The following is a 20,227-nucleotide window of genomic DNA, read 5'->3' on the forward strand; positions in this document are numbered from 1 at the left end:
GTTAAGAACCCAAGATAGTCTCCGGGAGGATGGGAGTTCGATCCCTGGCCTCACTCAGTGGGTTAAGGATCCGGCATTGCCACAGGCTGCAGTGTAGGTCACAGATGTGGCTCACATCTGGTGTGGCTGTGGCAATGGGGTAGGCTGGTGGCTACAGCTCCAGTTCAACCCCTGGCCTGAGAACTTCCATATGCCGCAGGTGCAGCCCTAAAAAAGAAAAAAAAGAATATAAAGACCGAGCACCCTCACCTGGGCCCATGGCTTCCAGAAGAGTTGGTTATTGATCCTCCCAGTCCACTCAGTGGCTCACAATCATGGAATAAATCAGAACATCAAGAAGGACCTTGGAGTTCCCGTCGTGGCTCAGTGGTTAACGAATCCGACTAGGAACCATGAGGTTGAGGGTTTGATCCCTGGCCTGGCTCAGTGGGTTAAGGATCCAGCGTTGCCGTGAGCTGTGGTGTAGGTTGCAGACGCGGCTCGGATCCCGCATTGCTGTGGCTCTGGTGTAGACCCCTAGCCTGGGAACCTCCATATACCGCAAGAGCGGCCCAAGAAATGGCAAAAAGACAAGACAAAAAAAAAAAAAAAAAAAAGAAGAAGGACCTTAGCATCTGGCGTCTTCCCCCCTTTCCTCCTTCTCTTAGGCTGAAGGAAGCCCGTTGTCTTGTCCATTGTGATGGCGGGTGTCTCAGTCCCAAGCCCAGGGCCCCGTAGTTCCCCACCGTGCCCCCTGCCAGGAACGTGTATCTTCTCCCCATGCGACACCCCTCCTCTACCGTACCTTGAGTGATCTGGGATGAACCTCAGCCAGCACGAGGGTTTCTGGGGCGCTGAAGGATACTGAGGAGACTCATGACGAGTAGGGCAACAGATGGACTTCTTCTAAAGAAGAGCGTTGCAGCTTTGCTAGGCCATCGGGAACTGTGGCCTGTCTCTTTAAGGGGGACCAGGCTGTTGCAGAGCCACTCTGCTGTGGGATGGGCCCCCGGGCAGCAGAGAATGCAGAAGAGGCTTCTGCTCAGTTTGACATCTTGGCAGATCCACTGGTGTGATGGAGTGGGGTTCAGAGGCTCCGTTCAGGATCACGGCCTTTCGTGGTCGTCGTTCCCTCGGGAAGGATGCGTTCTGCCCAGATACTCCTGAGTCGAGTGTGTGTCCAGTGGCCTCCGCCTGTTCTTCTCCCTTCCTCCTGTGTCTCCCCCGGGGCGGGGTACGAGGGCGGTGGGGCTCCTGTCTCGGAAGCGTTCCCGTGGAACCCCGCTCCTGGTACTAATCACGCTCAGTGGGGGCCTGCTCCGGCTTCCGCTTCTCCACGCTGCTTCCTCTGAGCGCTCCTGTCCTCTCTCTGACGCTGCTTCCTGACCTTGACTCTGACCAGTCGCCGCGGGGCTTTCCTTTGTGCTTGATCTAACCATGTGGTGGAACGATGGAAACGGAACATGGTTCTGTCAAGCACCGCGGAAAGCTCCGCGCTCTCCTGCAGCATGGCCCGCCACCACCGCCGCCACCGCTGGACACCTCTTCTCTGCTCTGGAGCACCGCAGCCCACCACCCGCCAGACCCACCTCTCCCGATCTAGCCTCACTCACAGCGGGCGGGGGGTGGGAGTCTCGAAGGACTCACAGTACCGCCACCTGCTGGTAGCAGATGTGGGGTGAGATGGAGATGGAGGAGCGTAGCCGGGGCAGGCTGAGATCTGTATCCACATCTTCATCCCAAGTGGAGTCACGGTTCTCCCAAATCTGGATGCCGGCCACAGGGCAGAGTAGCCAGGTCTGAGCGCAGAAACCACCCACTGAGTTTCTTCTTCCATTTGAAGGGGACGTGTATCCCCAAGGCATATGCCCTTTGTTTCATGGAAACGTCCCAGCCCAAGATCATTTTTTCCAAGTGGCAGCTAACCCAAAGGACATGCCGCTAGTGACCCAGCCCTCACCTCCCATCTTTATTGGAAGCATTAGGAACTAAGGGGAGCATGAAGACCATGAAAGGGCTATGAGTCTGAGACACTGGGTGTGACCTGAGGCTCCTTCTGGAACCGACCCTCCTCTCCTCAGGAGTATTTTGGCCCTGAAGTCCAGGCTGTTTCCTGGACCTTCCAAGCACAGTTAACACGAGGCCAGAGTGCTGGGCTCCTCAGTGGTGCTAGTTCAGTGCCATGCGGGGGCGGTGCAGAAACTCACTGCCTCTGATAATAAAGAGAGGGGTCTTGGCACCTCGCATTCTGCTTATGTCTTGATAAATCCTAGGCCCAGTGTGATCGAGAGATTGTGTTGTTGGTTCATGCTGTGGAGTCTGTGTCCGGTCCCATATAAGAGAGAACCATGGTGGGAACCAAACCCTGCCTTAAGCCCGGGAGTGGGCTCTGGGCTCCCATGGCGATATTGCCTCTCCCTGTTTCCTCTCTCTCAGGTTACCCTTCAGAGCCAGGGGCCATGGCGTAGTAATGGAGAGTCCTGGTTACCTCTGACTTCTTGTGTCCTGCGTGGAGTGCTTACTATAGACCAAGGGCTAAGCTGTTTGACATCATTGCCTTGTTCAGGTTTCACAGCCCCCTAAGTCCCATTTTGCAGATGAGGATGTTGAGGCGCAGAGAGGTCAACTAACTGGCCCAAGGTCATCTGACTCCAGCATAGCTGCTCCTTACCACTGTCATCCTCATCCTTCCTAGCCAGGGACAACCCCATTGCTTTGAATTCCAAAATCAAAAAGACCTGAACTTGGCTTGATAGGGAGTGGAAAAAAAATTAACACTCCTTTTCAAGCTTCCTTCTCTTAATTAAAAAAAAAAAACGTGAGCAAGAAAGGGAGCAAGCACCCCTGTTTAAATGGCTCCTCCCCTCCAATATGAATACACCGACTCCTTTGGGACAGGACAAATCCTCCAGCCTAGAGAAATTCCCATTGCCTTTGAACAGATGGGGCATCCTGAGTCCCTCAGCACGGGCCAGGCCTTTGGGAGGAGGTCCACAAGGGTGCCCTTCCATGGGGGCCTCCCTGGTCCTCCAGCACCCAGCTGTCATCAGGCAGTGCCCAGTCACAGGCCATGGCCATTTCCCTCTGCTTCCAGGCAGGTGGCTGCATTCATGTTAGACTCTGAGCAGGGGGAGCTCACCAAGACAGCAGTCTGCCCAACCAACCTCCACATTCTGGTTTGGTGCTCTCCAGCCGCTGATATTCAGTCTCCTGGCCTTTGCCCACAAGTGGATAGCTGTGTGCCCAGCAGTGTTCTCTTGATTCCACTCGTTCTTTATGACCCTTGCTTGTCCTTTCAAGCTGACGGCCCCAGCAGGCCTCCGACTCCCCCCACCCCAGTTCCTTTTTCTGCTCCTTTCCTTCGCCTGTCATCCGGCCCATCTTGGGGGTATTGGAGGCAGAAGAGGAGAGCTCCAGACACGTGCGAGGGCAGGTCCTCGGTCCTCTGATAACATGTGGATCTGTGGCTTGCATTCCACAAACGGGGGCCCAGAGGATGATGCAGAATGCAGACTGCTAGTGACAGCCGCCATCCTGGGCCCATCACTGGCCTCTGCAGCCAAGTCCATCCAAAACAATCGGAGCTTTGGCTCCCTACCTGCCCCAGCCCCAGCCCCATGACCACACAAATGTGAAATACATTCTCTCCCGGGAAGTGGCTGCAGGGCAGGGATGCATAATAAAATTGCGTTGCTGTGGATTTCCACTCCTCTGGTCTATTAAAGTTTCTCTGTGCTCACGTACCAAGTGTCATTGTTCTGAGCTGCCCACACCAAAGGGAAGGAGCGTCACGGGGACAGGAGCAGGTGCCATCAGCTCCCCTAAGACCCGTTTCAGCCAAGGTCTACGTGTATGTCACCTCTTCCAATCCCCTGAGATCTGTGTCTGAACGCCCCCCAGAGAGAAGAAGCGACGGCCTCGTTCAGTTCCTCCTCTCCCACCACGTATTTTTTCTGGCAGTGACAAATATGCATTGCGATTGAAATTGACTTTTAAAGCTCTGGAAAAGTTAAAAATACTTTTGGGTAGTTATGAGCATTAGGCATAACAAATGACTCCGAGGAACCCTGGGTCGTTTGAGTAATGAAATATGAAGGGATGGAGGTGGCATTTCAGGCTGGCTCTGACTGGGGAACAGACTCTTTCGGTTATGTACATACGCCGTTATTAACATTTCTGGCTCCCACTCATACAAAATATCACACGCCGACCCCCTCGTTATTACAAACCAGGGCAATAACAAAAACAGCAGGGGGGGACGTGTTGGAAAGAACCCATTAGTCCATCGAATCTAATTGCAAAATCATTTCATTAAAATGGGTCAGCGGCTCCATTGCAGAGGTCAGCTAGTTATCATCTAAGTATACTACAGAGAGCAATGCCCGCTAACTACAGCCGCTCTCACCTTGATTAAAATGAAAACGCATTTAATCGGTGGCTCTTTCCGGCCGCAGCCCAGCCAGTGCGCATCTTCAGGCTCATTGTGTCGGAGAGCCAGCTGTGCTCCCTGCTGTCTTTCTGGCTGTGATCACTCTAGGTTCCTTCACTTTGCAAGCCTCCCATGGTTGACACCTTCTCAAGGAAAAATACACGCATGTGTACAAAGAGCCCCTTCGTTTCCATCACTCTGGGGAACCACCAGCAGGGCACAAGAGAGGTTTGTCATTTAGCAAGCCTTGTGCAATGAAATTCACCTAGGACTCGGCACACGGATATGTCTCAGGGGAAACAGCCCAGGTCAAGGTTATTCCGTGGGACGGATGCTGGCAAGCCCCGGAGGAGAGATTTGCGTAATGCCTGGGACCAGGAAGCTGCCTAAATAACTGGGGATATCTGCATGGATTTTGCTCGCACAAGCCTGGGGGTGGAAAGCAGGTGAAGGAGCAAAATGGGGAAGGGGCAGAGAAGGAAAGGAGATGGGTCCAGGCCTTGACCTTCTGTTTTAGGTCGATGATGTCACTTGGGAATCAGAGAGCTACCAAGTGCAAACCCGATTACCATAGGGAGAAAATGGGAGGCGTGAGACACCAAGGGGGTGGAGGAAACATCTGTTTCCTGTCTCCCCTCAGCTCGACACGGGAAAATGCCCTTCAGTTCACCTCTGCCAGCTTGACTTCATGGCCACCCCTAGAACTGGGGTAGAGCTTTTGTCCAAGGGTACCTCTGCAGGAAAGCATGGTATTAGTCACATGGGCCCTGGCAGCAGCCAGCCTGGTTTGTTTCTCTGCCCTGTCCTGAGTGCCCTGCAAGCCTCAGTTTCCTCATCAATCAATAGGATCGGAGTAACCTCAGAGGGTTGTGAGGATTTAATGGGTTCACCCATTTGACGTTCAGATGCTAATGCCTGGCTCACAGTCCGTGCTCAGGAAATGTCAGCTGTTATCTCCAGCTACGCTGATGTTCTCATGGCCTCTGACTGGCCAAACGTTCCACTAGGTCTTCGAAAAAAATCGAATCACAAACATCTGTGCAACTCTTGACCCTTTCCCGGAGGCTCTTCACCGCTGTGACCTTCTCACCTCTTCATAACAATCCCTGTGAGACAGTTCCCATTTCACATGTGAAAGACTGAGGCTAGTAAGTGGCAGAGCCCAGACAAGCCCACACCCTTCTCCTAAAACCCTTGTACAGCCGGTGCCCCATTCTGCTCCTAATGCAGATAAGATGGCCAGGGTCTGCCCCAACTGGCCAAGCAGAAAAATGACATTCATGTTCTCTGAAACTACAGGAATACACGTGCACGGACAACTTATGTGCTAGGGACACCCCATTTATGCACTGGCCAAATGCGGACCAAGCTCTTGTGCCTGGCATTGTGCTGATGACAGTAGGAATAGTGCCTGGCATTGTGCTGATGACAATAGGAATAGTAGAAATAGGAATGCCCATCGTGGCTCCCAACTAGCATCCAAGAGGACTCGGGTTCGATCTCGGACCTCGCTCAGTGGGTTAAGGATCTGGCATTGCCGTGAGCTGTGGTGTAGGTCACAGGCACGGCTCAGACCTGGCATTGCTGTGGCTGTGGCATAGGCCAGCGGCTGCAGCTCTGATTTGACCCCTAGCCTGGAACCTCCATACGCCGCAAGTATGGCCCTAAAAAGACAAAAAAAAAAACATATATATATATATATATATATATATATATATATATATATATGGAGTTCCCATCGTGGCTCAGTAGTTAACAAATCCGACTAGGAACCATGAGGTTGTGGGTTCGATCCCTGGCCTTGCTCAGGGGGTTAAGGATCTGGCGTTGCCATGAGCTGTGGTGTAGGTCGCAGACGTGGCTCAGATCCTGAGTTGCTGTGGCTCTGGTGTAGGCCGGCGGCTACAGCTCTGATTCAACCCCTAGCCTGGGAACCTCCATATGCCATGGGAGCAGCCCTAGAAAAGGCAAAAAGGCAAAAAAAAAAAAAAATGTAGAAATAAAACAGACCTGACCCCCATCAACTGGCTCGTGTCTGATAGGAAAACCTGAGCTTCCCTTTTATCTGCACAAGATTTGTGGTCTCACAGAAGTTTGCCTGGGGGCTGGGGAATCATTTCTGATCGTTAAAGCAGTTCCCCGGGGCATCTCTCAAGACAGTGCATCATTGGTCCCAGTACCATTACTGTGTGACCTCAAGAAAAATTCAATTTCAAAAATTAATCTTAGCTCCAACTACCTTTAGCTCATCTGAACTGGTCTTTCACTGTAGTTAATAAACAGAGCTTCCTCTCAAAGGCAGAGGGTACATCTAACCCTCACCAGAATCGTGCTTGAAATACACTTTTAAGTCCGAATTCATTACCAGTCTTTTTTTAAAGGATGATCAGGCAACCCTGAGCCAAATTCCCAGGCATTAGGGCCACAGGCTTCAATTCTTCAGGTCCCCAGCTCTTGTCATTGTCTTCCTGATGATGAAACCCGGTGTCAGTGGGACTGACTGCCATGTACTGGGCCCCCTTTATCATTTCATTACCTGATTTGTCCCTGAAGACAACTTGAGTTGGTGACTCCCTTCCCTGACCTCATTCCCACCCCTGGTACAGCCCCCACTAAAACCCCATTAAGATCTTTTCATTTGGATTTTCATGAACATACAGAAGGTCCGTGGGCGATGGGCATCACCCACTAAGTAGCCCCCTAAATCGTACACCGTATGCTGCACGCAGGAGCCCAGGGGCCCTCCCCTGAGGAGAGCGTTTGTAACTTTCACCAGCTTCTCAAAAAGTCCGTGACTGCAGAGGCTGAAGAGCCCACAGAGCTTGAGCCATAAGGGCTGAAAGTGACAAATGACAAGGATCAAAGGGGAAGCAAGTGGCTTGGGGGTGGGGGTGGGGAAGGCATCACGAAGGTGGTCCCCAAATGAAGGCGATGCTGCATCTGTCACCAGACCCTCCCCACCCATCTGCCACCCCACCGCCCACAGCCTTGCTCTGGGCAGGAACCCCACGGTGCTGACGCCCCCTGCTTGGCCCCCCCAGGCTCGGAGGATTACCGCAGCAGGTTCAGCAGTGAGTGCTTCCTGGACCTCGTGTGCCCTGACAAGTGCCGCTGTGAGGGCACCATCGTGGACTGCTCCAACCAGAAGCTGGCCCGAGTCCCAAGCCACCTCCCAGAATACGTCACCGACCTGTAAGTGCCCGCCCAGGTGTGAACCCCTGTGTGTCCCCACACCCCGTCTCCCCAAGCCAGCCAGGGTGGGTGCAGCCCCCTGGGAGTGGCCCCCTCCTGGCTCAGTCACCTGTGCATTCCCTGGCTGTCCCCTACATCCTGGGCCGAAGGCAGACTCCCAGCCATCGCCCAGGGCCCACATGCTCGCAAATAAAGACAGTTCGTTCATTCTACAAAGATTTTTCCCAACACCCTCTGGGAGCCAGGCACTGTGCTGGGCCCACCCGTTTCCACAGTGTACAAAGCAGACAGACCCTCCCGGCCCTTAGGAAGCTTCCAACGTAACCAAACAGATGGGTATCCCATAAATAACTGTCATAAAGTGAGAAAACGGCCAGCATGAGTAGCAGTCCCTGAGCCTCCAGTTATCCCTGCTAATAAAGAGGCGTGTTGGTTTATCCTGAGTGGAAGAGCTCAAAGTCACTACCCCGGGGGCAGACGAGAGCACAGCACACGGGGGCTGACGGACAGGGGCCTGACCCCTGTCTTCTGCAGTCTTCCTGAGACTGGGCAGGTTGCTCCTCCGAGCTGAGTGTCAGATTCTGGGCAGTGAAATGAAGGTGATGGTACCGACCTCCTAGCCAGGTTGGGAAGATGAGGTAGGCGAATGTAAGCGTAGACTTCATCTTGAATCTTGGCATGGATCAGCCCTGCATAAATGATGGTGGTCTTTTTTATGTTATTATCATTATTATTATTATTATTAATCTTTGACTTTACGAATCACACACAGTCGAGCATAGCCCTTTTGGTCTCCTGGGCCCCCTGAGCTTGTATGAATGTTGGACGTGAAGTCTCTGAGCTGCCCTTAGCAGAGGGACGTTGTCAGCAAAGAGCTGAGGGGCTGGAAGAGTTGGAAGAACCTGGGGAAGCCTTCGTGGGGGGTTAAGTTGTCACTGGTACCCCTACAAAATGAAGGCACATCATTGGCACTGGTTTGTTTGAGTGCTGAGTATTCAAAACCTTGACTGTGTCCCGTAGGTAGAGAAGCCCGCTCTCCTTTCTGGCCCTGCATACATCTCTCCTCTCACTGCAGGGGCGGGCAGGATGCTGAGGGGCACACGGAGGGTTCCTCTGGTGCCACTGACGTGGGCTGAGTGAGGTCCAGGCAGCAATGCAGCTGAAGCCATGGCGGGGGGCAGGAGGGGGGCGCACAGAGGCCGCGTCCCATCCACGGCTACCCCACCACCTAATCTGCTTGCTTCCCACACAGGCGACTCAACGACAATGAGATATCCGTTCTAGAGGCCACTGGTGTCTTCAAGAAGTTGCCCAACCTGCGGAAAATGTAAGTCAGACCCGGGAACTTGGGAGCCTGGAGCAGAACGCCAAGCTACGGGGGCGGCGGGGGGTTGGGGGTCCTTGACCCTCTGCTCGGGCCCCTCAGTCTCCCTCTGACCCCTGCCCAGTCGTGGGGACCTGCTGGGAGGCAGGACACTATGGCAGGGCCATGCAGAGGCAGGGCACATGTTCTGCACCAACCCTGACCCGCACCCACGCCCCCACTGCTCATCCCGATCCCCCACCCTATGCCCAACATCTACCCCAAGGGGCAATAGAAGGGACTCAGGCAAGGACCAGCAAGGAGACACAGGAGTCTGGGGTGAGTGTCAGTAATTTTTATAAGGTGGACTCTTAGGAGGCCTGATTTTTAGATAGAGCCTCTGCATGAGTGAGGCATGTTGGATGGAAACACCAGCTGCCTCACCTGCTTCACCTGTAATCACACTGCTGCATGGCTGGCCTTGCTCCCTGCTCCTCTTCCCTGTCTGGGTGCCCCAGAGAGGGACTAGCCCTTTTTACTGTCTAATTCCCTTCTCCTTGACCCTGCTCCCCCATCACACATCTCTGGGCCCTAGAGTTTCGGTCTGGCTGTGGAACAAAGGCAATGCGTCAAGCCTCATTATTCACAGATCCCGTATTTGCTGATTCACCTACTTGCTAACATTTATTTGTGATCTCAAAATGACTACTTGCGGTGCTTTCACAGTCATTCATAAACATAGACAGAGCAGCAACAAATCTGAGTTGCCCTGCACACATGTCCCCAGGTGAAATCAAACAAGGCTATGCTCTGATGTCTTGTTTCAGGTCCCACACTGTAAACAAGTGTTCACTCCAAATATATTTAGTGCCCCATTATTTTTGCATGTTTGTGCTTTTGTCGCTGATCTCATTGTTTAAAGTGGCCCCAAAGCATAGTGATAAAGGGCTGTCTCGTGTTCCTAAGCCCAAGAAGACTGTGATATGCCGTATGGAGAAAAGCTTATGTTACATACGCTTTCTTCAGGCAAGAGTTCTCATGCTGTCGGCTGTGAGTACAGTGTAAACAAATCTGCAATATATAGTCAATAGATGTCTTTAAATAGAAATATGCATCAAACAAGGTGGTGTATTGATCGGCGATGAAAGTGGTGACCCGGGGCTCACAGGAACCTAACCCTGTATTTCCCTTAGGAGCAATGAGTCAACAAGCACTGATTCATCTTGCCCCGTGACTCCATAGGACAAAACCACAATGAATAATGAGAATGAATTGTAACCTTATTTTATCTTGCTCTCCACTCTTCCACCCATCAGTCCCCTGCAGGCAAGAAGGAAAGAGGCCTTCCCCTGCCTTGTGAAACATCTGGAGCACATCAGTGCTATTCAGATTTTCTCCCGCCCTCCTTGCCCGCAGTCACCACCCTGGCCATGGTCTCAGGGACTGCTCTGTAACTGGGAGCCAGGGGGAGCACTCTGAAGGGGCAGTGGAGGGAGGGACCCCCGTGGGTCCTGGTGAGGATGGTGGCTGTCCATGTGGTCAAGCCCACCTCTAGCACAGATATCACCTACCATCTGCCAGGAGATAGCCTTTTAAATTCAACTCCAAGGGGTTCCTGAGCTATTGTGGCTCAGCGGGTTAAGGATCCAACATTGCCTCTGTGAACATGCAGGTTTGATCCCTGGCCTTGCTCAGTGGGTTAGGGATCTGGCATTGCTGCAAGCTGCAATGTAGGTCACAGATGTGGCTTGGATCTGGTGTCGCTATGGCTGTGGCGTAGGCCTCGACAGCAGCTCTGATTTGAGCCCTGGCCCAGGAAAGTCTATATGCTGCAGGCACAACCACAGAAAAAGAAAAAAAAAATTAAATTCGCCCTCAAAACTTGCATACTTTTTTTAACCTCAAAACAGATTGAGGAGTTCCTGTCGTGGCGCAGTGGTTAACGAATCCGACTAGGAACCATGAGGTTGCGGGTTTGGCCCCTGCCCTTGCTCAGTGGGTTAAGGATCTGGCGTTGCCATGAGCTGTGGTGTAGGTCGCAGACGTGGGCTCGGATCCCACGTTGCTGTGGCTCTGGCATAGGCCAGAGGCTACAGCTCCGATTCGACCCCTAGCCTGGGAACCTCCATATGCCGCGGGAACGGCCCAAGAAATAGCAAAAAAAAGACAAAAAAAAAAAAAACATATTGACATGCTTATGGAGATAAGGCACGTATTGAAACGTGTAAAGCCGGCCGAGTGCATGTTTGCAGAGTAAACAGGATCAAGCAGCCTTTTGCTTCCATAGAAATATGCACGCTTCCATTTTGGGTGAAGAGTCTTTGATCGTCCCACTTTTGACAGGGCCCTGAGTATGGAGCACTATTTCTCTCTACTGACAAACCAGCCCCCATGCAGTGATAAGTGGCAACCAACTCCCAGCCTCGTCCAAGCCACAAAAGGGCGTGGTGGGCACTGCGGCAAAACAGAGGCTCCGTTCTCATCCAAAGGGGCAGATGTCCCTCAGACCATCTCAGCATTTGCCAGGCCGGAATGAAGGTCCGGGCCCAGAGCAGCCAGAAATCCGGGGATGGAGGGAGAACAGGTGGACCTGCATTCATTCTGAGCCCAGCTCTGCCCCTCCCCTGCTGTGTGACCCTCGGAATGCCCTTAGCCTTTCTGGGCCTTAGTTTCATTATTTGCATCATAGAAAGAAATGCACTTCCTTGTAGGTTATGGCGAGGATCAGAAGTAAGAGGAAGAGATAAGAGGAAAGACGTGGCCTCTGTCCATGGGGCTGCAGTGAGAAAGTACTAGAAGATGGAAAGAGAGCATCTGGGTTGAGCGACCCAGAACAGCTAGCTATATATTTAAAGCAGGGGTTGCCCACTCAGATCCTTTCAGGACCTCTGTGGAAGGGGGACGGGTGCAATAGTTATAATCACGGTGACCAACAGTTACTAAACACTGGACTCTGCGCCAGACTGTACTGATATTAATGCATTTACCGCCCCCCCCCCCGCCACCAAGACAAGCAAAAGTGGCTTTGAGATTGCTTCATGTTACAAATGAGGAAACAGAATGTAACTTGTCCAAGTTTAAAAATCAACCAGCAGAGCCAGGAGCCAGGAGCCAGGAGGGGTGACAGTGCCAATGAGGGAAACGCGTGCGTGGGTGTGCACGTGCGTGTGTCTGCATCTGTATATATAGTGCCAGCCAACCAAGCAAATGTCCCCATAGGGCAGCTCGGGTCTCAGAGACCACCAGCTGCAACCACTTATGTAAAATAACTTGGAAACAGTCCCATCAGGGTGGTTCAAGCCAACTGTGTCTGTGACTGAGTCGGGTCGGCTTCCTCAAGGACTGCAGGGGCCCCGGCCCTAAGGTTGCAGTCGGGACAGTAGTGCCCTGCCAGGGCATGAGGGCAAAGGAGAGGGCACACGGAGAGCCAGGAGCTCAGACACTGCTGTGTCTTTCCAAACTGTTCTGAACCTCTGAGCCCTTTCCTATCGTGTTGGAATAATGAGATTTCCCTTAAGGAGCACTTGTGCTAAGGGGTGTAACGAAAAAAAGGTGTGAGCTCTTCCCACAAGGGTTATTAGCACTGCGGTTAACTCAGGGCAGCTTTTCAAGGGACCGCATGTTCAGGTCCACCTGTTCTCCCTCCACCCCCCGGATTTCTGGCTGATTTCTTGGGTGGACTTTCCTGTCTGCTCTTATACCAAAGGAGCAACACAAGCAGAAGTTGAAACCTAGGATCCTTCTAGCCCAAATCAGATACCCATGGGCGGATTTGTTGGCGGTGGTTGGTTTTTGTTTTTGTTTTTTATGCTTTTTAGGGCCATACCCATGGCATATGGAGGTGCCCAGGCTAGGGGTTGAATTGGAGCTACAGCTGCTGGCCTATGCCACTGCCCCAACAATGCAGGATCTGAGCCATGTCTGTGACCTGCACCAGAGCTCAGGGCAACACCGCATCCTTAACCCACTGAGCGAGGCCAGGGATCAAACCCAAGTCCTCATGGATACTGGTTGGATTTGTCTCCACTGCACCACGACAGGAACTCCTGGTGGTTGTATTTTTAATAAGAAGTAGTTGCCCACTTTTTAAAAATCAGGAGTTTTCTCAGAAAAATGTGAATTTCTGGCATCTTTTGGAAAATCGGAAGATCTGGCAAAACAGCCCACCTTCCCAAAGGGCTTCAGTTAGGCTGGGCTAAGAAGCAGCTGCCCCCTGGGCTGGGGGAACATGCTTTCGTAATCACTGCCATCCCCACAGGGCCTGCTTCTGGCTTTCGGCACCTGCCTGGACCCTGTGGAATTTGCGTTTGCAACTCCAGCTTGAAGTAGAATTTCCACCTTCCGGGAAGGGAGAGGTCCATAAAGAGGTAGACAGGACCCCTCCCCAACCTGACAGGGTGCCAGAGTGCTGCCCACTTGTGACCCAGTATCCTCTTTTCCAGAAAAATCTGCTTAGCTCTCTCTCCACTGGACTTCTATCTAGGACTGGACATCCTGAAGCATCAGGATTACAGATGCTTCCCTGTTTCCAGATAGAGTTTATGGGCTGTCCTACAAGCCTGCAGACACAGGGACAGAAGGGGCCCGAGCTTGGCTTCCCAGACTCAGGCTTTCCAGAGATGAGCCCCCAGCTTACAGGAGCCCCAGTGTTTCTTGGAAAGAATGAGAATGGGGTCTGAAAGGAACACCCGGCAGCTTGCAGAGGCAGCGGGGCCAAGCACGGGGTTCATCCTGCCTGCCGACCTCTCTGACCTGACCCTGGGCCCGGGGTGGGATTTTCTGAGGCTGGGTCCTTTCAGGTAAAAAATGCTGGAGTCAAAGCCAGGATGTAGCAGTAATCTTTCAGGGGGGTCTGCAGAGCCAAAAATGGAAAAAGACATCCTCAGCGGCCCTAATTTTGCCTTGCGGGCGAGGGGAAAGTTTCCTGGACTCTGGGGCACCTTCAGGAAGATCCTGTTCTGAGAATAAGACGGAGCTCTTACAAAGCCCTGATGCACTGGTTTTGTGCCTGGAGCACTTTCCCCAAGCTGCTTTCGCTCTGTGTCCTCCAGCCCAAGCCACCTGCAGTTTTGTGCAGTGCTTTGATGGATGGAGAGCGAGCAGCAGCCTGGTCTTCTGGAAAATTCTTTCCCCTTTTTACACTCTCCTTATGTTTTCCATTCTCCCAGCCCCAGGAAATTCAATTCACCAACTTTACAGTAATGTGATGTTAATTCTGCTCATTTAAAGAAACAGATGTCAGGAAATGGGACGCTCCCACTTCCTAGCTGCTGTAACTCATCTTCATTGCCCGTCCCATGCACGTTAGTTCCCTAAGAAGCCTGACTCTCTGGAGCTGGAGGAGAAGCTTCAGCATTTAGATGAGTTATGGCTGCTGGGAAGGCCTTTATCTCTCCTTCCGTGTCTATTTTGGGGGCAATTTTCAGCCTCCCCTGTGCATTACCTTCATTCTCTGGTTATCCTGGACCAGGACTACCAGGATTTATAAGAAAACTAGCCAAGTTCAAGGGGAGTCAGGCAGGGAGCCCAAAACCAGTTTGAGAGACTCCCAGCTCTCTCAGACCTTGGAGGAGGGATTCTGATGAGTATTTGCTCCTGTTTTCTTGTTTGCACAGAGGAGCGGACGATGCGAGGGTGGAAACGCTTTCCTCCACACCTGCCCACAGGTGTGGGCATGACCACCCCTTGTAGACCCAGTCCCTACCCTGGAAGAGGGCAGGCAGCCTGCACTGAGTCCTTGGGTGTTGTAGGACTTATGTACAGGGAGGCAGGACACCGAGCCTTTTTGCCAGGAGGCAGCTTTTATTCGCACGGCACTGGCTCAGCGGATTCATATCCAAAGGCTGAGGCCAGAACACAGCGGGGTTCTGTTTTATATGCCCTCTGTTACTTTTTTCTTTTACACTTTGGTCCCTTTGTCCCCCGTATAAGGTAACATACATTCTGTAATTTCTGAGTGGACAGGTATAGATACGCTTGCACCAATGGACTCAGGTTGTTCCATTGTTACAGAACTGCGCACGCGCGTACAGGTGCTGCTGTTGCATGTTGCCTTCCCTTTGTGTTGGGAAGGCCCTTCCCCCTCCCCACTACATAGGTACCCAGTTGAGTCTTGCTTGCTCTGAACCATCCGCCTAGGAGGCTTCACCCTCTGGCGTCGCTGTGGGTCCCCAGAGCCCTGTGAGCAAGGCACCTGAGAGAAGCAAAAGTACCAGGGACGCATGTGGTGCTCTGTCCCTTTCAATGTTCCCCCCTTCCCCCACTCCAGGCCTCAGTATGTCTAGCAGTACAATGGGCCAGCTGGTCCATCTCTAGGAGGCCTCAGTTCTAACAAGCTCAGGGTGCTCAGCCCGTTAGCAGCTCCATTTCCATATGCCGGATCCCTGACCCACTGAGCAAGGCCAGGGATGGAACCTGCATCCTCATGGATACTAGTCGGATTCGTTTCTGCTGCGCCACAGCGGGAACTCTCTGCTCTTGTGTTCTTGTTTGCACAGAGCGAGTAGATGATGCGAGGGTAGAACCTGTTTCCTCCATACCTGCCCATAGGGGTGGGCAATGACCATGCCTTGCAGACCCAGTCTCTACCCGGGAACAGGGTGGAGGCTGTCAGCTGGGGAGGCTGGACTCTTCCCGCAGCTGGCATACATGCTGTCACTTTCTGTTCCAGCCAGCTAGCTGGCTGGGGCTGCCCAGGAACTTGCAGCATATGCTTGCTGTTCGCATTACCTGTGCAGCCTGCCACGTGGTGGTTGAGCACCGGAGGGAGGAGCCCGCTCACAGAGCTCAAGGGCAGAGTCACAGACGGCAGCACCGAGGCTTGACAGGACCAAGGCCACGGTGGAAGACACAGTGTCACAAACCCTGAATTCTGCAGAGCAGTAGCAGAAAGGGTGGCATCCACATCACCAAAGGAACATCCACTTAGGAAGCGGGTGTTACTGGTGGCCTTTCTATGTGCCCAAAAGCCTGGCTTCAAATCCCAGTTCAGCCAGCTGTGTGACTGTGGGCAAGTTACTGGATCTCTCTGAACCTCAGTCACCTCACCCAAAAAAACAGGTCAAGGATAAAAGCAATACCCACCCAATAGGCATTGTTTTGTGGATTTGATGTGATTCTGTTAGCCCAGCCCCTCACGTGGTGCCTCGTAAGTACCTCATAAGCGCTCACAGAGTAGTCGATAGAAAGCATCCATTTATAGCAGGGATGGCAACTGCTGAAAGAGCTGGAAGTTCTAGAGATGCCCCGCCCTCGTAGGGAGAAGGCATCATCGCTCCTATGTTTCTCCTGCTCTCCTTCTGAGAAGCACTCCTTAGAGGATCTGTGGAAGAGAAAACCAGTTGGAGAACCACTATTTTTTAATTTGTTTTATTGAAATACAGTTGATTCATAATGTGTTCATTTCTGCTGTACTGCACAGCGACTGTTATACACAGATAGCCGTTCTTTTTTGTATTCTTTTCCATGATGGTTTATCGCAGGATGTTGAAGTAGTTCCCTGTGCTGTGTAGGGGGGACCTTGTTGTTTATCCATTCTGCATGTAAGAGTTTGCATCTGCTCATCCCAAACTTCCAATCCATCCCTTCCCCACCCTCGCCCCGCCCTTGCCAACCATCAATCTGACAGCAGCTGTTTTATTTATTTTTTTGGATTTCCATATGACTTTTATGTATTTATTAAGGTATAGTTGATTTACAATGTCGTGCCCATTTCTACTGTATAACAAAGTGACCCAGTCAAACAGAGATAGACTTTTCTTTTTTTTTTTTTTTTTTTGTGCCATTTCTTGGGCCGCTCCCGCAGCATATGGAGGTTCCCAGGCTAGGGGTCGAATCGGAGCTGTAGCCACCGGCCTACACCACAGCCACAGCAACGCCAGATCCAAGCCACGTCTGCAATCTACACCACAGCTCATGGCAATGCCGAATCCTTAACCCAACCCACTGAGCAAGGCCGGGGATCGAACCCGCAACCTCCTGGTTCCTACTCAGATTCGTTAACCACTGAGCCACAACGGGAACACCAATATTTTTTTATATGTTATTTTCCATCGTGGTCTCTCCCAGGACCTTATTGTCTATACATTTTATTTATTTTTTAATTTTATTTTATAATTTTTATTTTTTCCATTATAGTTGATTTACAGTGTTCTGTCCCTTTCTACTGTACAGCAAAGTGACCCAGTCATATATATATATAGAATATATATATATTCTTTTTCTCACATTTTCCTCCCTCATGTTCCATCACAAGTGACTGGATATAGTTCCCTGTGCTGTACAGCAGGATCTCATTGTTATCCACTCCAGATGTAATAGTTTGCGTCTCTTAACCCCAGACTCCCAGTCCATCCCCCTCCTGCTTGGCAACAAGTCTTTGAGAACAACTCTTTTAAATCTGGCTGTCCCTGGGGCATTGAAACGATGATTGTACTGAAAAGACTTCAAATGCTACACAGTCTGTTTCACAAAGTTAGCCCCTGCTGTGTGGGGCTGGGGTCCCTGCTCCCCCTGGCACAGGTGCCAAAGACCAAACATCAGGGAGCCCGAGGCTGAGCCCCTACCAGCCAGCCCCCAGTCCAGGCGGTGCCTGAGGGTCCCCAGCTGGCTGCAGGGCTAGCAGTTCCTTCCTTGTGTCCTGACCCACTCTTTCTGCTCCTTCTAGAAACTTGAGTAACAATAAGATCAAGGAGGTGAGAGAGGGTGCCTTTGATGGAGCGGCCAGCGTGCAGGAGCTGATGCTGACGGGGAACCAGCTGGAAACAGTGCACGGGCGCATGTTCCGTGGCCTCAGCGGCCTCAAGACCTTGTGAGTGCCGGGGTCTGGGTCACAGCCCGGAGGGAGGGTGACGGGAGGGCAGAGACGCCAGAGAGGGACTGAGAAGCCTGGCGGGCAGCAGACTGGGCCCAGGCACTGTTCTGCCTGCTGATCCCTTCCTTCCTGGAGCCAGACAGACATGAGATTTTTCTAGACTTTTCCAAATTCTCTGGATGGAAAAGAACCGTCCTACACACACACACACACACACACACACACACACACACACACACACACACAAAGACACTTTCCCTAATGTATTCACAGACACAGAGTCATAGCAGAAACATGCTGATAGAAGCACACGCTCCCAGTTTACTCACAAACATAATACTGTACCTAAAAATGGCTTAAAGATACACATGCAACATGCAGATAAGCACATACGCACATAAGCATGTGCATACAAGCCACATACCTACACACAAGCTGATGTCCACAGCCACATCTTGATTCTCCCCTCTCCTCCCCAAAATATCCATCCATCCACTCACCACCATGTAATATGCATGTGGACATGTACACATACGACTCCTGCTTCTACTATAAATAAAGCACCCGCAGCCAAGAATGTACCTACACATTTGCAGGTACCCCAGTGGCCCAGCTATTACAGGAAAAAATCTCTGCTGTATGACTGGCCTGAGCTTGGCGTTGGCAAAAACATCCCACTATACACACACACACACGTGCGCGCGTGCACGTGCATGGGGCACCTGCTCACTCAGCCCCTCTCCCTGCAGGATGCTGAGGAGTAACCTGATCAGCTGTGTGAGCAACGACACCTTTGTGGGCCTGAGCTCAGTGAGGCTGCTGTCCCTCTACGACAATCGGATCAGCACCATCACCCCCGGAGCCTTCACCACGCTTGTCTCCCTGTCCACCATGTAAGCCCGCCCGAACCCACTGCACACCCACTCTGGCTCCCCTCTCGCAGGCCCCTCCCCTGGCAGCACCCTCCTCTCTTTGGCCCAAAGTCAGCTACCCATCTGTCAATGGAAACCCTTGTCAGGCTCCATCCACATGTCAGGCACGGTGGATGGACAAACGTGGGCCCTCCTTCCGGAGCTCACGGCAGAGGGAGGTTCCACTGCGATAGGAAGGCCTAACATAGGCTTTGTCAAGGAGCGTTAGAGCTGTGTTCTGAAAGGTGAGTGGGAGTTTGCTTGCTCAAGAAAGAGGGAAGAGGGAGTTCCCACTATGGTGCAACGGAAATCCAGCCAGCACCCATGAGGACGTGGGTTTGATCCCTGGCCTCGCTCAGTGGGTTGAAAGATCTGGCGTTGCTGTGAGCTGTGGTGTAGGTCACAGATGCGGCTCAGATCTGGTATTGCTGTGGCTGTGGTGTAGGCCGGTGGCTACAGCTGATTCGACCCCTAGCCTGGGACTTCCATATGCCACATGTGCAGCCCTAAAAAGAACAGAAGAAGAAAAAGAAAGCAGGAAGAGCATGTGCAAAGGCACTGTGCAAGGTTAAAGCAGAGCAGATATGCAGGACTGAGCAAAGTCCAGCATGGTCATAGCACAAAGTGGGTAAGGCTGGAGGGGAGGGGAGGGCCAGGCTGCAGGACCCCGTGGGCCATTTTGGCCTTCATCCAAGTCACATCAGGAAGCCACACAGAAGGTTTGCAGCAGGCCAGTGATGTGACCTAATAGGGGTTTTTAAATGATGCCACTGGCTGCTCACTGGCTGCTCAAATGTGTAGCAGAGCCAGTTAGAATCTAGCTTTCTGGACACCTAAAGAAGTGTTCCTGGGAGTTCCCATCGTGGCTCAGTGGTTAACGAATCCGACTAGGAACCATGAGGTTGTGGGTTCAGTCTCTGGCCTTGCTCAGTGGGGTAAGGATCTGGCATTGCCGTGAGCTGTGGTGTAAGTTGCAGACGCGGCCCGGATCCTGCGTTGCTGTGGCTCTGGTGTAGGCTGGTGGCTACAGCTCCGATTCGACCCCTAGCCTGGGAGCCTCCATATGCCATGGGAGTGGCCCTAGAAAAGACAAAAAAAGACCAAAAAAAAAAGTATTCCTTCCCACATAATTCACTGTATTGGGAAGGGAGCTCTTTAGAATAACGGTTAACGCTTTGGGTTCTAGACTCAAATTTTCTGGGTTCAAATCCTGGCTTTACCTCTTGTTAGCTGTGTGACCTCGGAAGAGTTTACTTTACCTCTCTGTGCTTTCATTATCCCTTCTCATAATCCACCTCCCAGGATTGTTCTGCGGACTGAATCTGCTGATATTTATCAAACGCATGGCAGGGGCCCAGGGTAAAATACTCAGCCCATGTTAGCTTTATGGCTGCTCACAGTATTTCCTTGTGGCTCTGTTAGCCTTAGTCGCTGGTTCATTTTTTCCCCCCTCTTCCCTTCCCCAAAGACCCTTTGCAAGATGGGAGAGAAAGGCTATCACGACCTCTCCTGTTGCTGCCTATGGTCATGCTCCCCTACATACATCTCACTGGGAAGAAAACCCAATGTCACCAAATATGCTAGGACCCCACACCATCGAG

General features: G+C 52.0%; 1 protein-coding gene and 1 non-coding gene across 20 annotated transcripts in view; both read left to right on the plus strand.

The window, feature by feature from the left end:
- The window catches only part of SLIT3 (slit guidance ligand 3), a 914,676-nt gene that overhangs the window by 810,476 nt on the left and 83,973 nt on the right, over positions 1-20,227 (plus strand). For all 19 annotated transcript variants that reach the window (XM_085001790.1, XM_085001791.1, XM_085001793.1 and 16 more), the window contains 4 exons: positions 7,450-7,600; positions 8,853-8,927; positions 17,569-17,712; positions 18,465-18,608. In XM_085001790.1, the coding sequence (XP_084857916.1) occupies positions 7,450-7,600; positions 8,853-8,927; positions 17,569-17,712; positions 18,465-18,608 (514 nt within the window). The remainder of the gene's footprint in view (positions 1-7,449; positions 7,601-8,852; positions 8,928-17,568; positions 17,713-18,464; positions 18,609-20,227) is intronic.
- On the plus strand, positions 1,390-1,473 carry MIR218B (microRNA mir-218b). The gene has a single exon (NR_038604.1). It is a non-coding gene; the product is annotated as a microRNA mir-218b (primary transcript).

The sequence above is a fragment of the Sus scrofa genome, chromosome 16, assembly GCF_054392235.1.
Source record: "Sus scrofa isolate SSC_HxYL_T2T_F1_AM1 chromosome 16, Sscrofa_HxYL_maternal_Yorkshire_Landrace_v2.0, whole genome shotgun sequence".
NCBI classification, from domain to species: domain Eukaryota; kingdom Metazoa; phylum Chordata; class Mammalia; order Artiodactyla; family Suidae; genus Sus; species Sus scrofa.